Source organism: Boleophthalmus pectinirostris, unplaced genomic scaffold (genome assembly GCF_026225935.1).
Source record: "Boleophthalmus pectinirostris isolate CB_2022bp ecotype Guang Dong unplaced genomic scaffold, ASM2622593v1 HiC_scaffold_7, whole genome shotgun sequence".
NCBI lineage: Eukaryota > Metazoa > Chordata > Actinopteri > Gobiiformes > Gobiidae > Boleophthalmus > Boleophthalmus pectinirostris.
In genome coordinates this window covers 24,162,464-24,186,908 of record NW_026571473.1, presented here as the reverse complement: position 1 = coordinate 24,186,908, position 24,445 = coordinate 24,162,464, and the positions used below count along the sequence as shown (strand labels likewise).

The 24,445-nt window shown below is 39.6% G+C and overlaps 1 protein-coding gene across 2 annotated transcripts; it reads right to left on the bottom strand.

Annotated features, from left to right (window-relative positions):
• Nucleotides 1-150: 150 nt before the first annotated feature.
• On the bottom strand, nucleotides 151-20,832 carry LOC110154695 (cyclin-dependent kinase-like 5). 2 transcript variants are annotated; one of them, XM_055164426.1, is made up of 16 exons: nucleotides 20,740-20,832; nucleotides 20,516-20,652; nucleotides 20,269-20,389; nucleotides 19,326-19,385; nucleotides 17,737-17,827; nucleotides 17,142-17,331; nucleotides 13,745-13,825; nucleotides 8,757-8,923; nucleotides 6,914-7,889; nucleotides 6,329-6,430; nucleotides 5,891-5,996; nucleotides 5,183-5,291; nucleotides 4,904-5,006; nucleotides 3,933-4,055; nucleotides 2,592-2,744; nucleotides 151-2,213 (listed from the first exon to the last, which is right to left on the bottom strand). In XM_055164426.1, exons 2-16 carry the CDS (start codon nucleotides 20,609-20,611, stop codon nucleotides 1,860-1,862), a joined length of 2,832 nt encoding a protein of 943 aa, XP_055020401.1. In that variant the 5' UTR covers nucleotides 20,612-20,652; nucleotides 20,740-20,832; the 3' UTR covers nucleotides 151-1,859. The 2 variants fall into 2 exon arrangements, with proteins under 2 accessions (XP_055020401.1, XP_055020402.1); XM_055164427.1 differs by lacking the exon at nucleotides 3,933-4,055.
• Between the last annotated feature and the right edge of the window lie 3,613 nt (nucleotides 20,833-24,445).

The window sequence follows — 24,445 nt, the reverse complement described above, 5'->3', positions numbered from 1 at the left end:
ATAGGCATGGGTACCCAAAAAATATCTGACTACATTAAATGCATAATATAATGAACTCTGAAGCATCAAACATACTTTTCTTTAAATTTACTGTATTAAATGAATCTTGTCAAATCAACAACAAATTAATAAGTTTGTTTTATTCAAGGTTCACTGTTACATGTAAACATAAATGTCCTAAAACGTATGAGCATTTTATTGTGTTTGTTTTGATGAAAATGCTTTGTCCCAAAGGAAAATAAGCAGAAAACACTGACTATGCTACTAATTTGTGTCTGTAATAAAGCACAAACTTCATACTTGATTCAATTAAACATTTTCTGTTATAAACATTACCAATAACAGTAGTCACAGCAGTATTAATATAATACACAGTGCTCCTTCAGCAAAACCAGGATCCATAGAGACTCGTGATGTGAGTCCAAGTTCATAGTAACTGTCCCATCAAAAATCCATAAATTGTTTCCCAGTCATTGCCACGTTTAGGAAAAATGTACAAAGTCATATTGGTATTGCTGCCTCACACAGGCTTCTCAAAGTGCAACAATAAAACAAAAGAGGATCCACGCAAAAATGTTCATTCATGGCACTCAATGTGATATGACGTTCCTTCACAAAAAGTATCCAAAATGTCCACGTGACCAGTTGAAATGAAGTGATACATCTAGAATGGCTTTTTCTTCTTCTAACTGCTGTAAAAATGACCTCATAAAGACCACAATATTAAAGACAAGAAATAAATAACATCTTTACGGCAGTTAAAATAAATATATTTGTAAATGTATCATAACATTTCGTTTGGATACAGCACCAACCAAACCTGTTGTGACACATAATTACTTAAAGCAGTGCAACATAATATATATTTTCTTTCTATTATCTTTCTATTATCTGTATACTGTCTCACATATAATGGATTCATGTTTGAATTGCATGTTTTAAATTGTACCAAAAGTATCTTAAGTACAGTCATCTCCACTGTAATTAAAATTTAACACCTGTATAGAAAATAATACTGTACATTATTAGCTCTAATGTGTAATGCCTGTTAATGTCTTACAGAGGGCGCTGTAGCTTAGATTTTCTCTCCAGTTAGGGCACCAGTTTTTCTAAAATGGCTGCATTTCTAATAGTCATAAACAGCCCCAAAAAAGCCTCTTAGTTAAGCATTTAGGGTGCGTTCACATTTGCACAATTACCACATCAAAACTGGGACTAAACTGGGACTCATCCCGGATGCAAACCAAGATTGTACCAGAACTAAATCAGGACTGGAACAAGGCCATCTACATTAGGACTTAAACTGGGTTTATACCAAGACCAAACCAGGACAAATGTGAACGCACCGTAAAAAACTATAATATTAATTGCACTACAGTGATTTCTCTCACTCATACTCCACCAAAGGCAACAGCTGAACCCTGGTGAGATGAACACACAGTTACCAACATTACTGACCTAAACAATGTTAAAGTGGCTGTGTTAAAATGCCTTAGGTTCCTATAGTAAAGACTACATAATAAAATGTACCAGAGATCTATCCATAGAAACAAAAAATACTTACACAAATCTATACTTTACCTTATCCATATATATATATGTATATTTATATATATATATATGATCTGTAATATATTTATAATTATAGTACAAATTATAATCAGAATTACATAATAATATAAAGTCTATCAAACATGGAAGCTTTAAAAAATTAAGACATACCAAGGCCTGTACTGGACCTTTAGCAAGCAAGTGTTTGGCATCAGTGCTGTGTGTGTGTGTGCGGCAGGTGTGGTGTTATGCAAGGAGCGAGTAGGAGCAACAAAAGGAGGCATAGAAAGTGGAGCAGTGAGCTTAAATCACAGAGCCGTTTCCTTTAGGTCATTTAAGTTTGGAATCCGGGAGCGTGAAGGCCGTCCAAAACCGTGCCCGTTCTGACCTGTTTTAATGCTCATCTGCTCGGGATAGGGGTTGCCCTCTGGACGTCCTAAAGCAGAGGTGTGCCACCCAGGTTCCAGCTGGGAGGGGTGCGGGTACTGGCGGGCCTTCATCTGGGGCGTACTGACCCCGGAGTGACCCCTACCTTCCACAAACCCGCCCTGAGATGAGCCGGGGTTGGGCATTGACGGGTAGCGCATGTCGGAGGGAGCTGTTTGATTGGACGATGAGGAGGACAGATGGAGGAGTTTCCTCAGTGACTTCAGGGGCTGACTCTGAAATGGACAAAGTTTTGAAAATCTGGTAATTATAGTATATAGTATAAGTAGGAATACAATTTTCTAAATAATTTATATATATACTACAATTTATTAAGCAAGAATGACCAGCCATAGTTATTCTATTTTAGTCAAAGTATTAGTGTTGATTGAGTTACAATTTGTGTGGGTGGAACAACAAGACATGGATGTAACTATAGCTCCATGCAACAAATACAACCTATTCAAGGTAAACAAAGTCAAGACGGACACAATTAGAAAAGAAGACAGACAGCTCAAATACCAAAAAAATTGCTTTATAACTCATGTGAATGTGTTTTTGTCATTGTACATGCAGCTATCGTGACCTTAAACATATCTTTTTCACGTTCATACCGGCGAGTGTGAATCAGACAGTTTCTCTGGAGGCCAGTCCTTGTCCCTGTCTCGTTCCTGGTCACGCTCGCGGCTCTTGTCTCTGGATCTGTGGCGCCCGCTCTGATGTCCCGATCTGGATGACTTCTGAAGGACATTATCCTCATTGGGCACCTGCCCCAAATGTTAACAGTTATTTTCTATTCAGATATGTTCTCAGACTTAAGTACAGTTGAAATCCACACATTTTAACGGACAACATGTGCTTAAAACTGTAAAATGTCTCATCGTGATTTAAGCACATTTGTGGGTGTGTTGTCCTTGCTCTTGTGAAGCTACTGTTACAAGATACAACTGCAATGTGTGATCTTGCTGTCATTATTAAACATGACATGCATCTATTTCAATAAATGCATTTAGATCTGAGGAGAAAGAGATTTGAGCCAGTGAGCTACTCTCCTAATGTGAAGTGCATCTAGCCTGCTTCTCTCTAACTAACCAGACTGTGTTTGTGCCGCAATAACCCCTCGCCACATCTGAACAAACTGTCATGTAAAAATAGAAACACAGATTTCCAACAGTGTTTGTCTGCATTGAGATGGCTAAACATTTCAGACTATATAAACACATTTTACAAATATATCAATCAATTTTAATTATTGTCTGAACACAGTGTGGCATAATTATTGGAAAAAGAGAGCAGATAGATTATTGGGATGCATGCCGTAATAGTAACCATGGAAAGACACAGCTTCTCTCACTCCTCCTCAGATCATAATTAAAAGACATGCTGTTAGCAGCGTGGTACCAATCACTGACTAGGGCTGCACAATATTAGCAATACACTGTATGTAACTAAGGACAACAAAGGACATCTCTATTGGATTCAATACTCCATTTGACAGAGTTTCCAAAGATAAACTAACAAAACTGTAGTGACTATTGATGTAACTGGTTTATATATAAACCAATTACACCATAACATACACAATTTTATGTTCAGATTAGACCATTACTGTAAAAAGTACATAACACGGAAAACAGAAAAAGTTACTGTAAAAATATTAATTTGATTACAATACCATCGCATGTACTGTACAGCCCTACTCTAGCAGCAACTACTTGGAAAAAGGTATAATTAATAAACTAATGTACCTTCCAGATCCAAACATAATACTGCATGTATCTTCAACTACAAATATCTGCATCTTTTCATTCTTGGATCTGGTCAGTGTGACCATGATTTACTAGTGAGATGTTCAAAACACAGAAAAATGTAAAAACAATAATAATAAAATTGATAATGTGAAGCGTGCAGTTTGGGTCAAGTTAGGACATAGAGAAGAGGTGCATAACATGTACCATGGGAGAGGACACTACAGGGAGAACTCTCACAGACGAACTACGCTTTATGTGATTCTTTGGGCTAAACAGAGGGAAAAGACTTTTCCTGAGGGCGGGAGGTCTTCGATCTGGCACTTCAATCTGTAATACAGAGGCACAGCACAGATGGGACGGGACAGTGAAGCACGACTATAACAACAGGGAAAAATGGTCAGTGCAACACAAGCTTTTAAGAGAAGGAAATACAGATGTGGACAAGCAAGGAACAGTCAACAATAAAGCGTAACATTACAACCACTCATTTACTATTATGTCCTCAACAAATTCAGCTGCAGTACTTCATCTGTTACATAAGACCACCAGGCACACTTGGATTCCCCTCTGTGGTTTCCCGATTTTCCTTCCTGTTTGATAAGGACCACTGCAGACTGGGAACACCCCACAAGAACTGGCAGCTGCAAGTTTAACTGGGAATGCCAATACTGGCATTGGGTATCAGGTCAGACCCAGAAATAAAATGATTGAGAATCTGTTCCAGGATATTGGTCTGGGTTAAGCCAAATAATGTACCGTAATAAGATTATTTACTGACATTGTTGGCCTTAGAGCCTACAACAGTTGCACTTAAATTTATATAGTGCCGCTATAGTTACTTAAATAATAGATAACAATAACATATTTAAATAATTTTCATTAGTAATTTGTAAGCGACTTTCACTCTGCATACCAATATTGTTTGATACTGGATATCATCAGATATTCAAACCAAAGTATAAGTATTGTATCGTAACTGGAAAGATTTTGCATTTCTAGTCATCAGTATCTTTACCATTCATGTCTTTAAACTTGCAATTTTTGAGGATGAATTCACTAACGGCCTTATAATTTTTCCCACTAATGAATACATTATCATGATGTGTTTTGGATTTTAATGGTCATCTTATGCCTGAAAAATAGCAATGACATTATTAATATACACATTTACTCACCAACTGAGACTTTTTCTTTTTCTTCTTTATTGCTCTAAAGAAACCCTGCTTCTCCTTTTCTTTGGATGGTTCAGGATTTAAAACTACAGTGTCTGGACCATTCCTTAGAAAAAACAAAAACACAAAAACATATTTGCAATTAGTAAAACAGTGTCACTTACAACAGGGCTTTAATCCAACCATCAAATAAACGCATCACTTAACAGCAGCCAGCCCAGTGTAGCTGATGTCGACGCATAACAGGCTGTTGAAGGGAAGGAGGGTTACAGAGATAATTACCACGGGTCGAAGGCAGGCTGACGCTTGGAGTGGTTTGTCAAGCCGCCGCTGTCCCCTGCCCTCTGTCCCCTGCCGTCATGGAACGAGTTATCCGGGCGTGGAGAGGGGACTACTCAAAGTACAGGACAAAAATCATCATTAATCTTGGCCATTTCAATGCTTTTTTGTGGGTACTGTGGACTGAAAAGTGTTTTTGATGGATAGTTCATGTAGTACTTTTAGCTATGTGTGCTATTTGTCCCATTAGCATTTATTGTGTGTAACCGTTAAATTAGTCTAGCATGATATTATTTATAAATGTTTAGAGTTATACATGTTCCAACTGCTCAGGCTGAACCTCTCTCAAGTTAGATTTTCATCTGAGCTTTGTTTTCACAATTCAGCCATAAAGAATGTATTTAGTCAACTTTTTTCAGTTAGTCACACTCACCATTTTTGTTTAAAATCAAACGCTTAAAATGGAAAATATGTTGTTTAAAGAAATTTAGTATTTTTCAGACGATCTAAAATCTCAGGCTGTGTTCCTTAATGTATGCATTGTGTCACCATGGTAACTGTGGTCTCCTCCATAGACCTTTGTAGGTCTGTGGAGGATAGTTGCCCGTCCCCTAATGTGGTGTCACTGTAAAGTATCAGTAGGATATGCCCCGGTATGTTTTCTACCACATGTATGCAATATAGTATAGTTGCTTGGTGAGGTTAACCCACCTCTGTAAAAGCTGCCCACCCTCCGGGGCATCGACTCACTGTAGATGTTGCGGTTCTCTTTACTTGAGCTGCCATCTTCTCCCTGCTGCTCGTGATACAGGCCGACCTAATTCATAACATGTGATGGTCACTTGAGAAATGAGGGGGCCGAACACTTTAGAGTTTTTCATTTTACCTGAACACCCCAAAAAATATTGATTTACCAACTGCAGTAGCTATAAATTCCAGGCTATACTGTTATTTTCTCCAGTGACTGTGCTATCATAATAGTCACATGAGAGGGAAGCAAAGCACACAGAGAAAATGAAGAGGCATCTGATGCAGAGAGAGGAGAGAGAGGAGAGAGAGCAGGGCATGACAGCAGCAGAATCCACCCACACCACACTCGCTGAGACTGGATGTGGGTGGGGAGAGGTGGGTGCAGGCACAATGTCGGACCTCGTTTTTTTGCCGCTGTGAGTGAAAAGATGCAGTGTTGTCCCGTGTTGAGTCTCTTATGGGGGGTCTGCTGTGGCTGACCTCAGTGGGAGCCTGTTCGCTCTGTTAATGGAGACATGATGAAGCATGAGGTGAGCTCAGCACTGCAGCACAAGCAAAGCACAAAGTAAATATATACCAGTGCGTAGTATGTGTGTGGATACAGTATAAATACATCTACGTGGATCAAAGACACTTTTAACAGCAGTGTTTGTGGTGTGTTCAGAGGTTGCTAGAGAAGTAATAATTGTACTCAAGTAGGTGATACAAAGAAAACAAAACACTAATGCTGAATTTATGAAAATGCTAATTATTTGAGGTAATTTTCCCAAAGTGTAAATAAAGAAAACAAATAACTTCCCACCTTGGAGCATAATCCTGTCATTTTGGTAAGTCTGTTTAAAATCTAAGATCATAATAATAATTAGGTAGCACTAGAGTAGATACTAGGTACATAGTTACAGTTTGCTGTAATCTGACAAAAATGTAGACCAGTGATTAGCTTCCATGGTGTGTTCTTAGATCAGTGAGTGAAAAGCGACTGACCCTGCTCATGTCATCTTCTCTGGACGAGGCAGCATGGCGAGGCAGCGTCCGGTGCTGTAGCTGTGGGGACAGGAGCTGGAGGCTGCTGGCTCTGGTGGGGATCCCCTGGCCTACAGAGAGCCCCTCCTCGTGGGTCCTCTGGTGGTCCCGCCGCACATACATCGAGTGCCTGTGGGGGCGTTGCTGAGAGGAGAAGGGGCTGGTGTAGCCTTGTCCATACAGAGGATCGTGTGGGGCAGAGAGGGAGTGCCCGTGGCCTCTGTCCTCCCCTGGTTCCTCTGAGTCTTCTGAGCCTTTATGACGTGTGGACGAACGCCTGTACGAGGAGTCCAGTGTGTTACTCTCTCTATCGCGCATACTGCCTCGACTGATGGGCCCCAGCCGGTCCACTCTGCGGGACGCGGGGCTGCCCGGGGCCGCACTCAGGTCAAGGCAACTTGAGGGAAAGTATCGAGAGGTGGGCTCGTCTGCATATAGGTGCACATCGTTCAGATTACCCACCGATTTAGCATCACTGAGGTTGCCATAGCTTTTGGATAAGTTCAAATATGCAAACTTATTAGAGGCAGGAACGGAGCCGTGTGTGTCCATATAGTGCCGGCTATGCTTGTCTCCTGATTGAAGTGTATTGGTCTTCCCCTCCACAAACGAATGGCGGGTCTGAGAGCGGAAGTTGGATTTGAGGTATCCATCGGAGCCCAGGCTGATGTCAAAGTCAGCTGTACTCTGGCCTTCGCTGGAGCTGAGCAGGTGTGGCAAGTTGCTGCTGGCCAGGTCCATGTTGCAAGACGTGGAGTGGTTGAAGAGGGAGGGCTGGTAGTTCTTGGGGTGCAGGGTGGGGCTGAGGTTAAGGGCTGCAGGCATGTTGCCGTTAAGGAAGCAGTCGTTGTTTGGTTGGAGGTCTTCCTGACGTGGCAGACTGGAGCACTCCCTGCTGCTGGAGCGATGACTTCCTGAGCTCTTTCCTCCATGGCTCCTGAAGAAAAATAGTCCAATTTGAATACTGTTTAGTTTCAGAATGTATATTTACATTCTTATTTTTCCTTAACACTGTTTTTCTGACCTTAGAAGATATTTATTGAGTAATTAAAGGATTTAATATACATACTATGAGAGAAACAAATACTAATACTTTCGTTAAATGAAAATAAATAACCTAACTTTGACTGAATGCTACATAAACCACAGATCATGCATAACTATCTAACAAATCTAACCAACATTCACCATCAGAACTACTGAATCACACAGCCATGTAACTATAGCAACATCTTTATTAGAGAAATGAACAGTGTGAATTTTTTTAGACGGCCAAAAATTACAGCTGTCACAGATGATGAGCTCAGACAGCAGTGTACAAATGGAACAGCTCCAGGGACGCGACTGATTCAGAGCTGCTCACGAATAGATTTGACCAGGCAGTTATCTGTGAATTACCAATGCCAGTCAGAGTGTACACAAGATAAGATTGTGCTGTGATTTCTTGTTGAAGAAAGAGATATTTACTGTGACCAAACACATGTAACGAACCAACTAGCTCATGCTAAATCTATTGAAGATAAATTCAGATTTAGATATTTTGTACATTTAAGAGTGAAAGATACTGAGGTTAAAGTGTCCAGACAAGAGGCCTAGAGTGGACCAACAGAAAGGAAATGAAAGGAGGTTGTGAAAGAGGCGTGCATATGTAAAACAAGCTTAAATTTGGTATAGTTTTTGTTGTTTCATAAAACATGATTTTTATGGCACAACCTCTAATTATTAGTTAGCACAAGCTACAGACAAGCCATCATTAAGGAGTGAATACATTCTTCTGACGAGAGGGTTGTGTGATAGGGCTGACCTGCTGGGGGTGGTGTTATCTCCATGGTGGGGTTTCCTCTTGGACGAGCGGACTGGGGTGGGGGTGGGCGGCCCGGGACGGTCCACGTGCCGCAGGTTCTGGAAGGCGTGGTGGTTCAGACTCTGCTCAGTCAGAAAGCGCTCAGTGGGGTTCAGCAGAAGCAGGTTCTGATAGATTAACAGATGGGGTAGAATTATCACAATTCATGCACTTAGTATTTTTACATTGCCTAAAGTCTTCTGCTCCTCCTGAGAGTTCACACCTCTCTGAAATTGGTTAAATCCACATGTCACTCTTACAAAGCTGGCCATTAGGAGAGGTGGGTGGGGAAAAGTCTTTGAGCTTGATGAGTGATATCATGATTTGTCCAAAATAGCAGAATGGCGCAGGAATGGCATTGATAGATCATCATCATTGACCAACCCTGCACTACAGTAAAATAGTATTCATATTAACAATAGTCCAGCCTAAAATTCAAAATGCCCCTCTCCTCACAAAAACTCAACAGTTGTGTCTTTATGAGTCAGCGGCGCCATTATCATAAAAGTCAGCCTTCTCCACGCCGCTGTGTCACCAAACAGCAACGTGTGAAATGTAATCGTGACAAATTCCTCAGTTAAATAAATAAATCTCAACACCTGTTTCTGTGTAGTCTTACTGCAATTAATCAGACGGGATTAACTTCTTATACATTGTGCTGTGCATCAGTAGAGAAAAGAATGCAATACTTTACTTCAAAATGCTGATTTAATTTGCTGTATAGAGGTGAAAAATAAGGATACACAAATGATATGTAAGACACACTAAAAATTAAAGCCCGACCGATATATCGGTTGGCCGATATTATCGGCTGATATGAGCAACTTTAGGCATATCGGCTATCGGCCAATATGCTTGCTGATAGGGGCCGATATTTCACGTGGGCATGTTATACCTCATTATAAAGCTTAGACTCTCTACATTCTGTTCATTTAATCCAATTTACAGACAGATAAATGTCCTAATATGTGGCTCCACATCAGTATTTATCTACGGAGTCATTTGTCTGTGTGTGTCCGTACTGTCCCTGAACACACCACAGAGTCGCGTCACTCACGTGTGTTTGTTTACACCTGCAGACACAGATCCAAACACTGAGATTATATTCTTTTTACGGACAATCGGTTTGAGTCTGGATTAAAAGGACATTTATTAGTGCAGATTTGTGATGTGAGGAGGAGCCTGTATGAGCGGTGAGTGTTGGAAATATGTCGACTCTGAAGCTAGTTTTTGTCATTTGTTATGGGTTAGCTGCTGTAGCTCCCGCACATAAACAGACTGTTTTGTATTGGTCTGTTCTAAAGTGACTATATTGGCCGTATATTTGCTACTGGACCTGCACTGATATGTAAATGAGCTGTGAATAGAGGTCTGAATTATGACATTTGCGCATATAATTAATTACCGCGGCGCGCATGTATTTACGGCTAAAGGCTAATAGCGCTACTTTCTTTACTAGTTATGGGTCCGTCGCGAACGAAATGACTCTTAGAACCGGCTCTTTAAAGGGAACGACGGGAGCCTGATCCTTATTGGGAGCCGTGTTTTCTCTTTCTCTCACTTTTTTTCTCTTCACGCCGCGTGCAGATTCGTGGTTTGACAGCAGCAGCGGCTCAAAACGAAACTTTGAGAAATTTGCGTGTAAGTAGGATTTTAAAAAAATAAAATAAAATAAAAAAACGAACATATTTGACTGTAGTTTAGCATAAAATAAATAAGTCCCGGTTTAGTCCTTTTTCAGTCCTGGTTTAGACCTGGTTCAGTCTTGATTCAGTCCTGCTTTAGACGTGCTTTAGTCCTGCTTGCAACAAAACAATCTGAAGAGCCACTTGGGAGCCAAAAGAACCAGCAGCTTTTAGTGAGCCGAGCCAAAAGAGCCGGTTCTCTAAAAAGAACTGGAATACCCATCACTAGTGTCTAGAATGTGATGCAAAAATAACATTAAGTCAACCTACTGTCTGTAAATATGATGTAAAGAGGCAGAATAACAATAAATGTTGCCTAAATAAACCCAATTTAAAATCCACCAGAGCCAAACCTAAGTTTTTTAAACAATTCAACATTTACAGTGAATTTTTACATCACTAAATATATCGGTGATTATATCGGCTATCGGCAGCTCCAACTTCCATTATATTGGTTTCATATCGGCCACAGCAAAATCCATATCGGTCGGGCTCTACTAAAAATATTCTGTAAACTGAACTAAAAATGACCCTATGAAATAACCAGTACTAACCAAGAATGCTTAAATGCAATAAGAACAATATCTTATATTTTCAATATAACACAAAGCAAAAGCAAGAAATTATCAGCAGCAAATACAGCCTTGATCCAAATTAATTAATTAATTAGTCATTGCATTTATACAGTGCCTTTCAAGACACCCAAAGCACTTCACAGTGCAGTTTTCATTCACTTCGCACTCTGTGGTGGTAAGATACTATTGTAGCCACAGCTGCCCTGGGACAGACTGATGGAAACAAGGCTGCCAATCTGCACCATCAGCCCCTCCAACCACTACCAACACTCATACACATTCCACTTTCTTACTAAGCAATGTGAGTGAAGTGTCTTGCCTAAGGGCCCAATGACAGTTTTGCCACTACTGCCCCACTGTGGCACCTGTTATTCCAACCAGTCTCCAGTGTTGTGCAGTTCACACTTTTCATGAACTAGTTCAAAGTTCAGTTCACACTTGTTCAAAGTGACCGTTCATAGTCACAATTTTAATTTTGAACTAGTTCAAAGTTCAGTTCATTTTATATTTAGATGAGATCTGTAAATGAAAGGCTGCATTTATTTTTCAAACTGACTTCTAGTTTACAACAACTTTACAAGATCACTGTTGGACAAGTGACTTTAAAACTGTAACATGTTATTTATGACTTGTTATTGTCATTTCTAAGTCATTTGTTACATACATTAAAATTTAAAACATTACACGACTATTGCAGCACTTTTAAATTACTCTCACCAAAAGAACTGTTAAGATGCTGAACTTTTGCGCCGTATATGGACACTAAACCAGGACTGCAAACCAGGTTAAACAGGAAAACCACACCAGGACACAGGTCTAAACAGGTCTAAACCAGGACTGAACCAGGTCTAAACCAGGACTAAACAGAACTGAACCAGGTCTAAACCAGGACTAAACCAGAACTGAACAGGTCTAAACCAGGACTAAACAGGTCTAAACAGAACTGAAGCAGGACTAAACAGAACTTAAACCAGGACTAACCAGGTCTATATCAGGACTGAACCAGGACTAAACCAGAACTGAACCAGGAAACAGGTCTAAACCAGTGAACCAGTTGAACCAGAACTGAACAGGACTAAACCAAGACTACACCAGGACCAAACCAGGACTAGAACTTGGAATTCGGACCGCCCCTGAGAGAACCCCGAGTGCGATCGGGCGTCAGCTGCGTTTATCTCGGTGGAGCGCGGACTTCTGCGTCGGTCCTTTCGCTCAGGATCACGGTTACGCGGGCGCACCTCCGGCGTTTCACCGCTGCTGAATCGCGGTGATTTTAGCAAATTTGTATGAAGAAAAACGAAAAACCCACCATTTCAATCCAGGTTAAAAAAGCATTGTGACGCGCGTTACTGACATATGTACCATTATGCGCGCGAGCAGCACGTCCTGTGCGTGTAGATTTCAGAAAATAGGATCCATCCTATTTTTTGACGCTACACGAACGTCCCCGTCAAAATCCACAGAGAGCATGTATCTATTGTTGTATTTGTGCATTTACCATCAGCACATGTGCTCCCTGGGCAGTTGAGTATCATGTGAAAGAGCCCAGATCCACATACACTGTTAATTAGTGCTATGACATTTTCTTTTGAAATCCTTGCGTTTGCCGTGGTCAGCCTGTACAGAAGGTAAATACAAGCAGCTAAACGCGCCCAGTCAAGTTTGATTGACTTCCCATTGAGAGACACAAGAGCCCGTACGTTCCGCTAAAGCTGCCGGTGGAGTCGCCTTCGCGTTGACACGCGGCTGTGGTTTCACGAGGTGAAGTGCGAGCAGATCGTCACTCGTCAGGTGAAAACTAATTCCGAGTTTAACTGAACCCCAACAGTGACGTACGTCGTTCATCACACATAATTTGAACAAATTCACGTTCAAGTTCTTGATTTACAAAAGTGTTGCGTTCAGTTCAAAGTTCACTGAAAAATGAACGTGTTCAATGAACGCGTTCTTTTGAACTCGTTCATGCACAACACTGCAGTCTCCCATTCAAGTACTAACCAGACCCGGCGTTGCTTAGCTTCTCAGATCTGATGAGATGATTTGACAAGCTAGTATGGCCACACAAATGCAAAACACTTGCATTCAAAAAACACCAGGACACATTGTGGGGGCGCTTTGATTCAAAGACAGCAACAATTTTACAAAGTTATGCATCTAGAAGTAAAATTTGTAATTATTATAAGGATGCAGCTTACAAACAGCAGTAGTTCTCTAAACATTCTGTACATTTGAGATGCAGGTCCTTGCTAAAGCCAGGCCTCAGATGACATTGTGTTAGCAGTGAGTCATTATCTGCTGGAGAAAGAGTCCACAAGTGCTGCCCACATTCTCAACATGTAACTCCAGTTAACAGCAGACACAGCAGCACCAGGCAAGATATGAGCCAAGAAATACTGCAGCCGCCACGACGTTAACATAATGCTAATAGTCATGCAATTATAACATGAAAAACAGGGCTTTTAGTTGTTTCAGAAAAACGGGGTGGTGCGGACAGAGGCTCAGCTTTTAATAGTGTAGGTGTATAACCTAAGTTAGAAACAGCTATTGATAGAGGTGGGTAATAGGTTGTCTAAAAAGTAAGTTAGAATCACTGGTGTATTTCTGAAGATATGCAAAATGTGAATATAGAAATAATATAATAAGCTAATATTTTTGTTAAAATCACTCACACACTATAGAGATTTTTTACCTTAAGGAGGTCCAGCAGAGCTCCACCAATGATGCCCAGGTATCTGCGCTCCAGTGTCTGAGGGTGATTCACTGTTGGGAACTAAAATGGAAGAGGCTTCTATGAGAGATGGAACTGTCAACTATAAAGATTACACAATGCTATGAATTAACATTGTTTGAAAATTTTAATCAACAAGTAAAAAAGAAAAAAAAAAGACACTGTGACTCATCTACCTAGAATGGCTTATGTAATAATTTGTCCGTTCTTTGTTATAGGTCTAATGACTTTTGTGTTTGTGCTTATTAGAAGCTAAGTGAATAACTCCCATTAAATGTAATTTGCCCAATTATATAATTGTTTTGCTCCACACAAAGCCTCTTTTCCACTATTTTTGCCACTAATTCTTTCTCTGGACCCAAGAAGCATAAAATAAGATTCACAAATTTCATCTGTATTTATAACTCCTGGTCAGGGACATTGACATATAAAGCTTGATAGTTTTTTGGAACATCTTCTCCAGCTCTAGGCTGTGGTAGCTTGTTGCTTTTGACTTCCATTTCTCTGTAAAAGTCCTTTAAATGTACTGTTTGCTCATGTCAAATGTCCACTGGCTGTTCTTTTTGTTCCAGTGTTACATAAATATCACAGCAGGTGTCCAGCCTGGTGCAGCCTGGTTCAAAGAGCCATCAATCAAAGCGTCTGGTTTCCTGGGGCTGTATTAGAAAGGTGCTGTCTGTATTGAGTGCTGGATTATGTGATCTAGATTAGATCAAGGTGAACATGTATGTTTGTATTGTGGTATTTAACTGGAAATTATTTACAAAACAATACACTACAAAAATATCTTTAAGACTGAAATTCCTATTCAGAATATTACAATAATATGTGTTCTAATTGTTTTGACAAGTTTACATTTATTACACTTGGATGATATCATATGCTAATTCATCATATTATTCTTGCTAAATTATATGGCAGCGAATGTAGAAAACTGTTGTCACCATACTGGCAGAACGTTTTTGGCTTGAATCTTAAAAGCAGTCAAACAGATCATTAAACTTGCTGAATAATCCAGTTTACATCTTAACTATGTTCTATTTTTCTGCATAATTTGACCACCTACAAGCGACTGAAATGGCATCAAAGAGGAGTCTTATTATCAGTGGTTTTCACAGTAAGCAATGCATAGAGAGGGGTCTAGTTTCCTCTAATAATTACATCCTGAGGCGTGGGCAAAGAGGAGGAAGAGAAGAAGAACAACCCAGGTCTGTTGCACCAGCAGGCTTCACACAGCATACAGAATACATGATACAGGATGACTCATTGAGATCCAATCAGTCACGGCACAGCAAAAAAACAAGTGTAGAAACATAGCAGGGTGAGAAGATAAATAAAAGGGAGGAGAGGAGTGGAGGCGAATGGAAAACAGCGAGTCAATAGATCACGAGTGATGGAGGGCAGAGGGGAGGGTTTTGATGGTAAAATCCTATGTGGCTTAGAAGGTGGGAGACAGGACCAAAATTAATATCATGGGACTTTTATAATACAGTATTGTTTTTATTGCAGAGCTAAACTCAAAATATTTTCACTGAGGGCTGCATACTGAAACATATCTGAACCTGAATGCCACTTTAAATGGTTCCATTTAACATACAGGTTTGACTGAGCCACCACACATTTAATAAAGCTTGGAACATTAAGGTCAAGGTTTGTAATTGAGGTTATGATGACAGGTCGTTTAAAATTTGCTGTAAAAATTACTGCTTATGAGAAAATGGGCTAATTCACCAGAAGGCTTGAGGGCCAACTAAAATTGATCTTAACTTGAAAGGTGCATTGTGTAACTTTTCTGGTGGAGGATCCGTCAAACTCTTTTCTCTGTGGAGGTGTTGGTGCTTTGTCCGGAATATTTCACAGTATGGCATTTAACCTATACATCTTCACAGTCAGAATAACTTTTTCTCTAGCTACCGTATTTTCCGCACTATTGAGTGCACCTGAATATAAGCCGCATCAAGTAAATTTTAACAAAATTTTAAAATTATACATATATAGACCGCACCTGAATATAAGCCGCAGGTGTCCACATCTTCAAGAATGTTAACAAGTTAGGGCCATCTGCTATTATCGCTTCTGAAAGCTTTTGTCACCTTTTTGCATTGAGTCAGTTCGTCACCCTGCCATTGCCAACGTCTCACCATCGACTCACTGATGTCGAGCTCATGCGCAGCAGCTCGGTTTCCTTCTTCCACAGCCACATCAGTTGCTTTTAACTTAAAAGCTGCATCATCTACATTTGTTTGTGTATTTTCCATGAGGAGGATGCGTGTATGAAGCACAAAATAACAGTTCAAATCATGATCAAACGAGCATCTTCCTTGGCACATCATCCCCGTCTCTCCCCGGGCTCTATACGGCGCATGTCTCCTGTGGAAAGGCCCGCTGTCCTGTCTGTATCATGTCAGTGTCTTGGAGGATTTCAGCAGATTTCAGGCTCTCCCAGGGGCAGGACTAGTTCTATCAATCAGGTATGAGTGGATGTCCGGCTACTGACGTTTGAGACGTTTCTTCTTGTCATTTACGCATACAGGTAAGATGTATGCCCCTCACTAATGTTAGTTTAGCATCAAAACTTATTTTATCACACAGCGATAAACTCTTTAAGCACGCTAACAATATCGCTAGCTAGTATGCAACTTACGTTACCTATGTTACCTGCACAGACAGCTGTGTTTTCTGCACTCATGCTGTGTATAGCTACTGTGTTGCCAAACCATATACCGTATATATGAATGAACAATGTGCCAAACAAAGAATTCGTCCATATATTCGCCGCATCGTTTTATTGGACGCAGGGTTCAAAGTGTGAGAAAAAATTTGAGGCTTATCGTCTAGAATTTACGGTATTTTTGAGCAGTAAAACCACCTGTAATTTAACAAATGTAAAGTAGAGCTGGTTAATGTCATACTGTGAAATATTCCAGGTAATGCAAGGACATATCCATAGAAACAAGCAGGTGACAGACGTTCCGCCAGAAAAGTTACATAATGCACCTTTACAACCATATTAGCCCCCAGGCCATAGTTTGTTATATATATTATTTGTAGGTATATAATTTATAGGTTCAGGTGCAGCAGCTTCAAAAGCACTGACACGGGATTCCTAAAAATGGCTGAAATAGACATTATTTCAAAATGCATTTTAAGGCAAAATACAGGATATATAAATAGGCCCTGACCCAAATGCAAATTTTCTTTTACAGCTCACTGTATATATTCATTAAAGTCACTCTGCAAGATGGTAAAAACTACAATGAAAAAAAGGAAAGAAGTAGTCTATTATGGTGATTCAAATGACCAAATACATGCAGCAGCGGTCATAGAATAGAGGATGAGAGAGTTGTTTTGGTGGTACCCGCAGCCCATGGAAGCGAGGGTTGTTGTAGAAGAGCTTCATCTGCTCTGGAGGCAGAGGGCCCAAGACTTTCTGGATGGTGAAAAGCTGGTCGATCTCACTCTCTCCTGGAAACAGAGGCTGCCCATCGCTCAGCTCCCCAAGAATACAGCCCACTGACCACATGTCCACTGCTTTACCGTATGGAGCCCTGGGAACAAGGAGGAAGGTGTGGTTACAACAGTAAAGATTAGAGAATAACCCCATAATTTAATCTACTGACTGTTTGGCCTAAATTAAAATATGAATAGTCAGTATCCTACTCAGGCCGTACAAACTTTGTAGGGACTGAATTATATAGGTTTTGTTAGGAATAGTCTCTCTCAACTAGATTTAGGCCACCACTTCAATTTCCAATGAGCCTGAAGACCTGAAATGATGTTTGCCAGTAAACCCGTGTATATATAAATAAATGAATTCTGAAATATTGCCAAAACTTTCAAAAAAAATTTCAAAGCAGTCTAACAAGGAATTTTGCTTGTTCTAAAATAATGAAAGTAACCACTTCTTTAAATTCTTGTGAGGAATGGGACACAAAAAATAAAATATGGCATACCCCAGAAGCAGTTCCGGAGAGCGGTACCATCTTGTGGCCACATACTCTGTATAATTGGCGTCGGTCCCCTCGGAGAGATTACGTGCGAAGCCTGGCAGGAGAATACAGAGGGAGCAATATAAGTATAATGAGCAGCTTTTTGATATTCCCCTCATGCTGAGACCTCAAAAATGACTGGTGGGTACCTCTCTGAGAGCTTATTAGGATTCAGAAGTGTACAATAAGCCTGGAGGAGCTGGCTAAGGTAAAAGCTACATCTGAATAGGAGATGATGAGACCTCTGGGAGCACAGCAGCACAGCAAACGTAGGCAAATCAATCTTCTGCTTTGTTTAACACTTGTTTACGGAGGCTTTCAATACAGAGGAAAAAAAAAATCAATACTTACCTTTGTTAATTACTGAGAAATAACCATTAGTGGATGTGCTTGTTATAAAGGGCATTAATGAACAAAATAATACATGGCAGATTGTAGAAAATAAGTGTTAATCTATAAATCTTTCATATTACAGTCAAGACTTGTCATGAGTACACTGAAAGTGATCAACATAAGGGCAGACTATGTTGCGTAATATTGAATTAATAACAAACATTGAACCTCAACAAGCGCATTCAAGTGATAAAAGAATGAACATTTTCCCAGCCTGAAGACTTTCAAGGCCTCTGGGAAGAAAATTTGGACAAACTCAACCTTTTAAGCAATAACTTAACTAATGTAACTAATCAAAGTGTAAAATCATTGCATCAGTTGATGAATAAGTTGCCTTTGGTCAAGAAAATACTTTTAGTGGAAAATGGTTTGTAGGGCTGGTGCTCTAGGGATCCACTTTACTCTCTTAATAACTGACTGAGTAGACAAGCTAGTGGGGGTTTACACATTAATGTCAGTCCCAATGAATCCAGGATGTAGGTAACAGTGGCCCACATGTATAGACTCAGTGCTGTGTTGTGCCCTGAGTCTGTTGAAGGAGCCTTTGGCTGACACAGAGCAAACAGCAGGTCTGCGTCTCTCACTCCAGATTGCTTACATGATGCCGGATATGCCATGTTTATCATTCCCCCTGTTTTGTTGTTGTGACGCTAGCAGATTGATTCAATGCTTGTTTTCACAACACAATTCATTCAGAACAATGCAGTGCATGGGAAGCATTTGCATAAATGCTGACCACATGAAATGGAGCAAGTTTGGCAAGAGCAACATAAACTCTGCATCGATAGAGTGTTCCGTCAGTAAAGGTCAGAGTTTCCCTAGGGGTATAGTGATGAACTTGCAACAAGTGAAGGATGGCTTGAACTTATGAGTACAGTATATGGCTATGGAGCTGAATATACAGATAAGTGTGAATAACTATAAACAAAACAAAATGGTCTTTGATGAGCAGGTGGTAACAATGTTAGGTCTATTTATTTAGTGATACAGGGAGAGGGCATAAAATGATTTAATTTAACATTAAACAGGAAAGAAAAATTTTGCAAATTACAATGTGAATGGTTGACTGGTATAACTTGTGATAGAAAAATAAATAAATAAATAACTTTGTCTCCTATTACAATTATATCTAACCTCTGTGTAAAACTTTAGACACTCACCGAAGTCACACAACTTGAGTACATCCTCGGAGCTGATGAGAAGGTTTTCCGGCTTGATATCTGAGGAAGAGGAGCACAGATGGGGAGGAAGCTGGCATTATTACATCACCACTACTAGTACCATGATTCTTAGCACCACCTGTTCCCCTGCCATTTCTGCTAAAAATCTCACAAAAAGTGGAACAAATGAATATTCACAGACAAGTCTCAAATGTGCAGTCCTAGCCTTGCTCCTGTATATGCCTGGGTATACCACGGGCCATTTGGAGGCTTGCTCTGCTGCCTCCCGAGTGCCAAAAGCTCACAAGGGCCATCTGGTTTCCTGTTCTGCTCCCACTGATGCGCCAAAGACTCACGTTGTGTGAATAATACAATGGTTAGATGGAGCACATCACAGCAACTCGCAGCTCTGTGCTATTGTTTCATGATAAGAATAGAAGAGTGCTGTTTTTGTTACAATTTGATGGAGAAATTGTACAGCTTTCAAAAGCACAGATGGTAAAATTGCTACACCATCAGTCTTTTTAGGTTTTAGGCATGTCATGAAGAAGTAAAAAGTCAATTTGGAATCTATTTCAGTATTTGAATTAAAAATGATCGTCATGTAGAACACTGAAGATAAGTGAGGGTTCTGGTGGTACATAGGTTCTACGGTAGTTTTAGTCTTTGGGTAATTTAAAAACTATTCTACACATTTTTGGCCTATGTCCAGTGAGTCCACATGCAATTATATTCAGATCTAGTTTAGCTCTAGTTTAGGCCTAGTATAGACCTACTTTTGACCTGTTGGAAAGCCATATTCTCTTGGTGGTACTTCATGTGAATTACAGTGCTGTGCTGCACAGTGACGTGCGTTTGGCAAGTGTATCATTACAGTTTTGTCACAGGTATATGTTTTGTCACAGGTGAATATGCTTTAGTAGTTTGTAAAAAAGCCCTTTACCTCGATGAACAATGTCATGCTTATGGCACCAGTGAATAGCTTTGATTAACTGGAAGATGTAGCTGCGTGCTTTGTCTGTGGGCACTCCATTGGGCAACTCCTCCAGCAGCTCAAGCATGTTCTACAAGAGAAAAATAAAAACTGTCATTCTACACCACGCCATCAGGCACAAGATGTGCTGTGTCTGAAACACTGTGATTTTACCACAGGTTCTAAGTACAAGATTATACATGTCTGAAATACAGACCTTCTCCACATACTCAAACACCAGGTAAAGCTTTCCTCTTCGGCGAAATGCCTCTTTGAGCTCCACAATGTTCTCCTGTTTGAGGGTCCGCAGCATCTTAAGCTCACGAAGCGTGGTTTCTTTGACCTCTTCATTTTCTGTACAGACACGACCAATGAATGATGAATTACAAAGCACATACTTCATACAAAATTCATAAAAATCTTCATAAAAATCATTCTTACCTTCACTGTCTTTGAACTTTTTAATAGCAACGATTTCATTGGTGTCCTGTAAGGAGACACAGGGGGAAGAAATCAATTGTAAAGCAGCAGTGCTTTTGCTATGGCTGAATACAGTGACGTGAATGGTGCTATTTTCATCATTTCTTTTGCACATTCATCTGCAAATAACAAAGCAATCAATAGTCCTCATGACACACCATTGGCCTCATGGAGAAGGCTCGACTTTTAGAAATGGGCTCATTAGCACTGCACAGAAGCAACTTCTGTTGTGACTCAGTCATAAGTAGGCTAATATCAATTTTCAGTGCAAAATATCCAAAGATTACCCACAATGCCACTGACTGCTTCATGTCATCGGCTAAAAAGTTGAATATTTATAATACATTTTTATGGTCAAACAGAGTGCATATGTTTACTGTGACTGTAGGCCTTTGTCTCTTATCAACAATCATTTTTTATTAGCCATCTAATTATTTTATTTAGACCATAAGAATGTATTAGAACAGCAGCAGGTGAGGGCATGAAAAGAGGCAGCTAGAGTTTTTGGAGTGAGTTTTGATTTGTCTTTTTACATAAATACAACGTGACTTTTCTGTATGCATCTCAGTTTGAAGCAGATGCATGCATAGAGCATGTCTTAAGTCATCCAAGAAAACATTTAGTCCACTAGAGCTCTAATATTTACATATAAAATAACAAGATTTGCTAGGTGACCTCTGAATGTTAAAATGAATTGCATTGTATGTGCAAACTGTGGTTTATAGCCCTAGTAGGGTGACATATAGGCAAACAGGTTACATTCAGCAGGCACATAAAAGCAGACTGTGTGGTTGAGCTGAAGAGCTTATGATGTTCTATCTGTCTCCTTGTCATGTCAGTATGCAGCGCGCATGGCCTGTTTCTGCTCCTGTCCTACTTAGGCCTGGGTTTTTCTGCCTGTGGCTCCCAGCACTGCTCCACTTTCCCCTCAGTCACAGAGCCCAGGGCAGCTCCAGCATGGATCCTCTAGCTCACAGCCAATCACATGACTCCTCACAAAAGCAAGCATCATGGAACTAGGAGCAGCTCATCTACTGGCCACTGAATAACTTATAAGAGACCACAGTCACCAGGACCTTTCTCAAGAAACACCTGCCTGCATATCATTGTGCTTATTTACACAAAGAACTGCTCATAACTCAGAAACATACATTAAGATTTGGCACGGTATGTCAAAACAATTGCCATGCAAGACTTTAATTCAACCATATGCATGAAACTAGCATAAAGCCTTTGCCCTTCTTATTTAATTCAACTTTACTGACCCCCAAGGGGGCTTGGCAGCTTTAGCTACATTAATTCATATTGCAAATGCCTGACACTTTGTTAAAGCAGCCAGGGATGAAGAGAATTTAATACAGATTAAAACAGATAATATGTGGCTAGTTTTTAGAGAGGGGGAAATAAATGGAAAATACTATTATGCTAAATATTATATATACTGTGTCTGTATGTTTTAAAGCTATTTCTACTCTTTAAATAGTCCTGCAGTGTTAATTAAAGTGATGTGATTGACTGCTGGATTTATAGTGAAATGAACACAAAAAGAATACTGTACAATAGTGTCATAAAAACAGTAACAATTGTACTTAGGGTTGGTACAGAGGTTGCACACGGTACACACTCAAACCGAGATATGTGATTGTAAAAGTTTTAAGAGGCCAGATCCTCTCTGCTGGTTAGAACGGCGTGCTCTAATTCACACACCAGTCATTTGAGTCACTTTGCATTAGCTCTACAATAACTGAGAGGCTGTAGACATGCTGCTAGGAGCATTTCACATAACTTCTGTATTCATAGCTCTTTAGAAATCCCAATGTGGCCGTGGGAGTGAAGCATGCTGGGTAAATGATGATCTTTGATGGTCACTGTCCCCCACTTCGCAGCATGACCACCACAGATGTACACACAGTGCTGCTGTGAGAATCAATAACTCTGACAAACAGCACATTTTAAAATGCACTGCTTACTTTGCTTTTATGAGAAACACCTTGGGATTTATGCAGAATGTGCTCCTAATCATCCATATAAAACAAAGGCCTGCCTCAGGTATAATCAATTAATATCCCTCTGTATTCATTTAAATGTAATCGTACTTTTATGTTCACGATAATCTAATTTCTTGTGGTGTGGTATCCTAGCTACAATATTTTGTATTTGTTTTATTTAACCTTTAATTGCCTCCCATTCAATTGCTGATGTAATATCCAAGAAGATTACACAAAAGCAAACAGGAAATTGCTTTGAAAGCAAGAGCAAAAATATTATATACACTACTTCCACCCCAATCCCATTATTTCAACTTTATCAAGGTCCTTAAAGAAATGATTGCTGTACCAATTTATTTGTGTAGTTTAGAAAAAAAGGATGGCTTTTCCAAAATAAAATAGAAATGGTGACTTAAAGGCTCTGTACCTTATTTTTTCCATGTTGTCGTACTAAATTTGTCCGGCTCCAGTATTGAATAAGCAGCTCTTAAGGTCAAAATAAGTCAGATGTGTAATGCCTGCATCTAATTATAAAGCTTGTTCCCCCCAATAATCAGAAAATGCACAGTTAGCATGCTAGTAGTTCTTTAACTGTAGCTTTAGCTTTACTGAGGAATGAGAAGGTGGCTGTCAAGATTGTAGGGAATGCAGGGAAATTCAGCCATGACTTAAGTTAAAAGTGAGATGAGTCAATGTTGTACGTGTCAAAAATAGTCATCCACGTTAAAGGGCTTCGTCATTTGATAGTTGATTGTTTTGGTACAAACAGTTATCTCCAGTATCTTCCACACAGTTAGTCAAGACAGTCCCGCACCTCCTTCTTTGATTTTGTCTTTCGTTTGTGAATTGTCCAAATAAGGAAATCAAACATGAACTTGGCTGCGACTTTTGTCAATAGCAGATCGGCCAATCTCTCAGTACAAACTGTTCAGCTAAAGAGTGGCAAAATTAAAAGCTAAAGAAAAACTGTAGCAAATTAGCTTAAGTCCAGATCTGTTTTAGTTTTGAGTTTATGTGTTTAGTCATACACAACCTGGCTTAGACCTGTTCAGTCTTATGTTTGACCTGGACTAGGCATCTGAAGGCAAAAGTGAAGTGGAAAATCATGTAATTGCAAAAGAGAAATTTGAATATCCTAAACTGTGAAAAATGATAACAACACAGATACAAATTGAAGTGATATCAGAGCCTGGTTTTAAAAGTTTGTTATAAATTACTTGCAATAGGAGATTATATATATATATATATATATATATATATATATATATATATATATATATATATATATATATATATATATATATATATATATATATATATATATATATATATATATATATACATATACATATACATATACATATATATATATATATATATATATATATAATAAGAGTGCATTCAGCTCTCAATAGGTTTCTAAATGATGCAAAAACACACATATGTTACGAGGAGGCAGTATGTTCTTGTTGGTCCATAGAGCATCATCTCTAAGGCAGGAGGCTGAGGCAGCGTTTTGGCTCTGTTTAACATTATACAAACAGCAACAATAACAGCCTCTAAATCACAGGAGACAGCTCCAGTTAAGATTTGAACATCTTCACTACAAAGACACCAATAAATCACACACAGAACTTGGCAAGAAAAGAGCAGTGCATCTCAAACTGTGGTATGAGTAC

Bases quoted from the DNA above. Each gene is read 5' to 3' on its own strand.
- LOC110154695 (XM_055164426.1), bottom strand. From the start codon at position 20,611: ATGCTGCGGACCCTCAAACAGGAGAACATTGTGGAGCTCAAAGAGGCA. The intron at 13,826-17,141 runs GTACCACCAAAA...CTTCCATTTTAG, and splicing joins CTCGCTTCCATGGGCTGCGG to TTCCCAACAGTGAATCACCC. The intron at 2,745-3,932 runs GTACATGTTATG...CATTTGGGGCAG, and splicing joins CTGTAGTGTCCTCTCCCATG to GTGCCCAATGAGGATAATGT.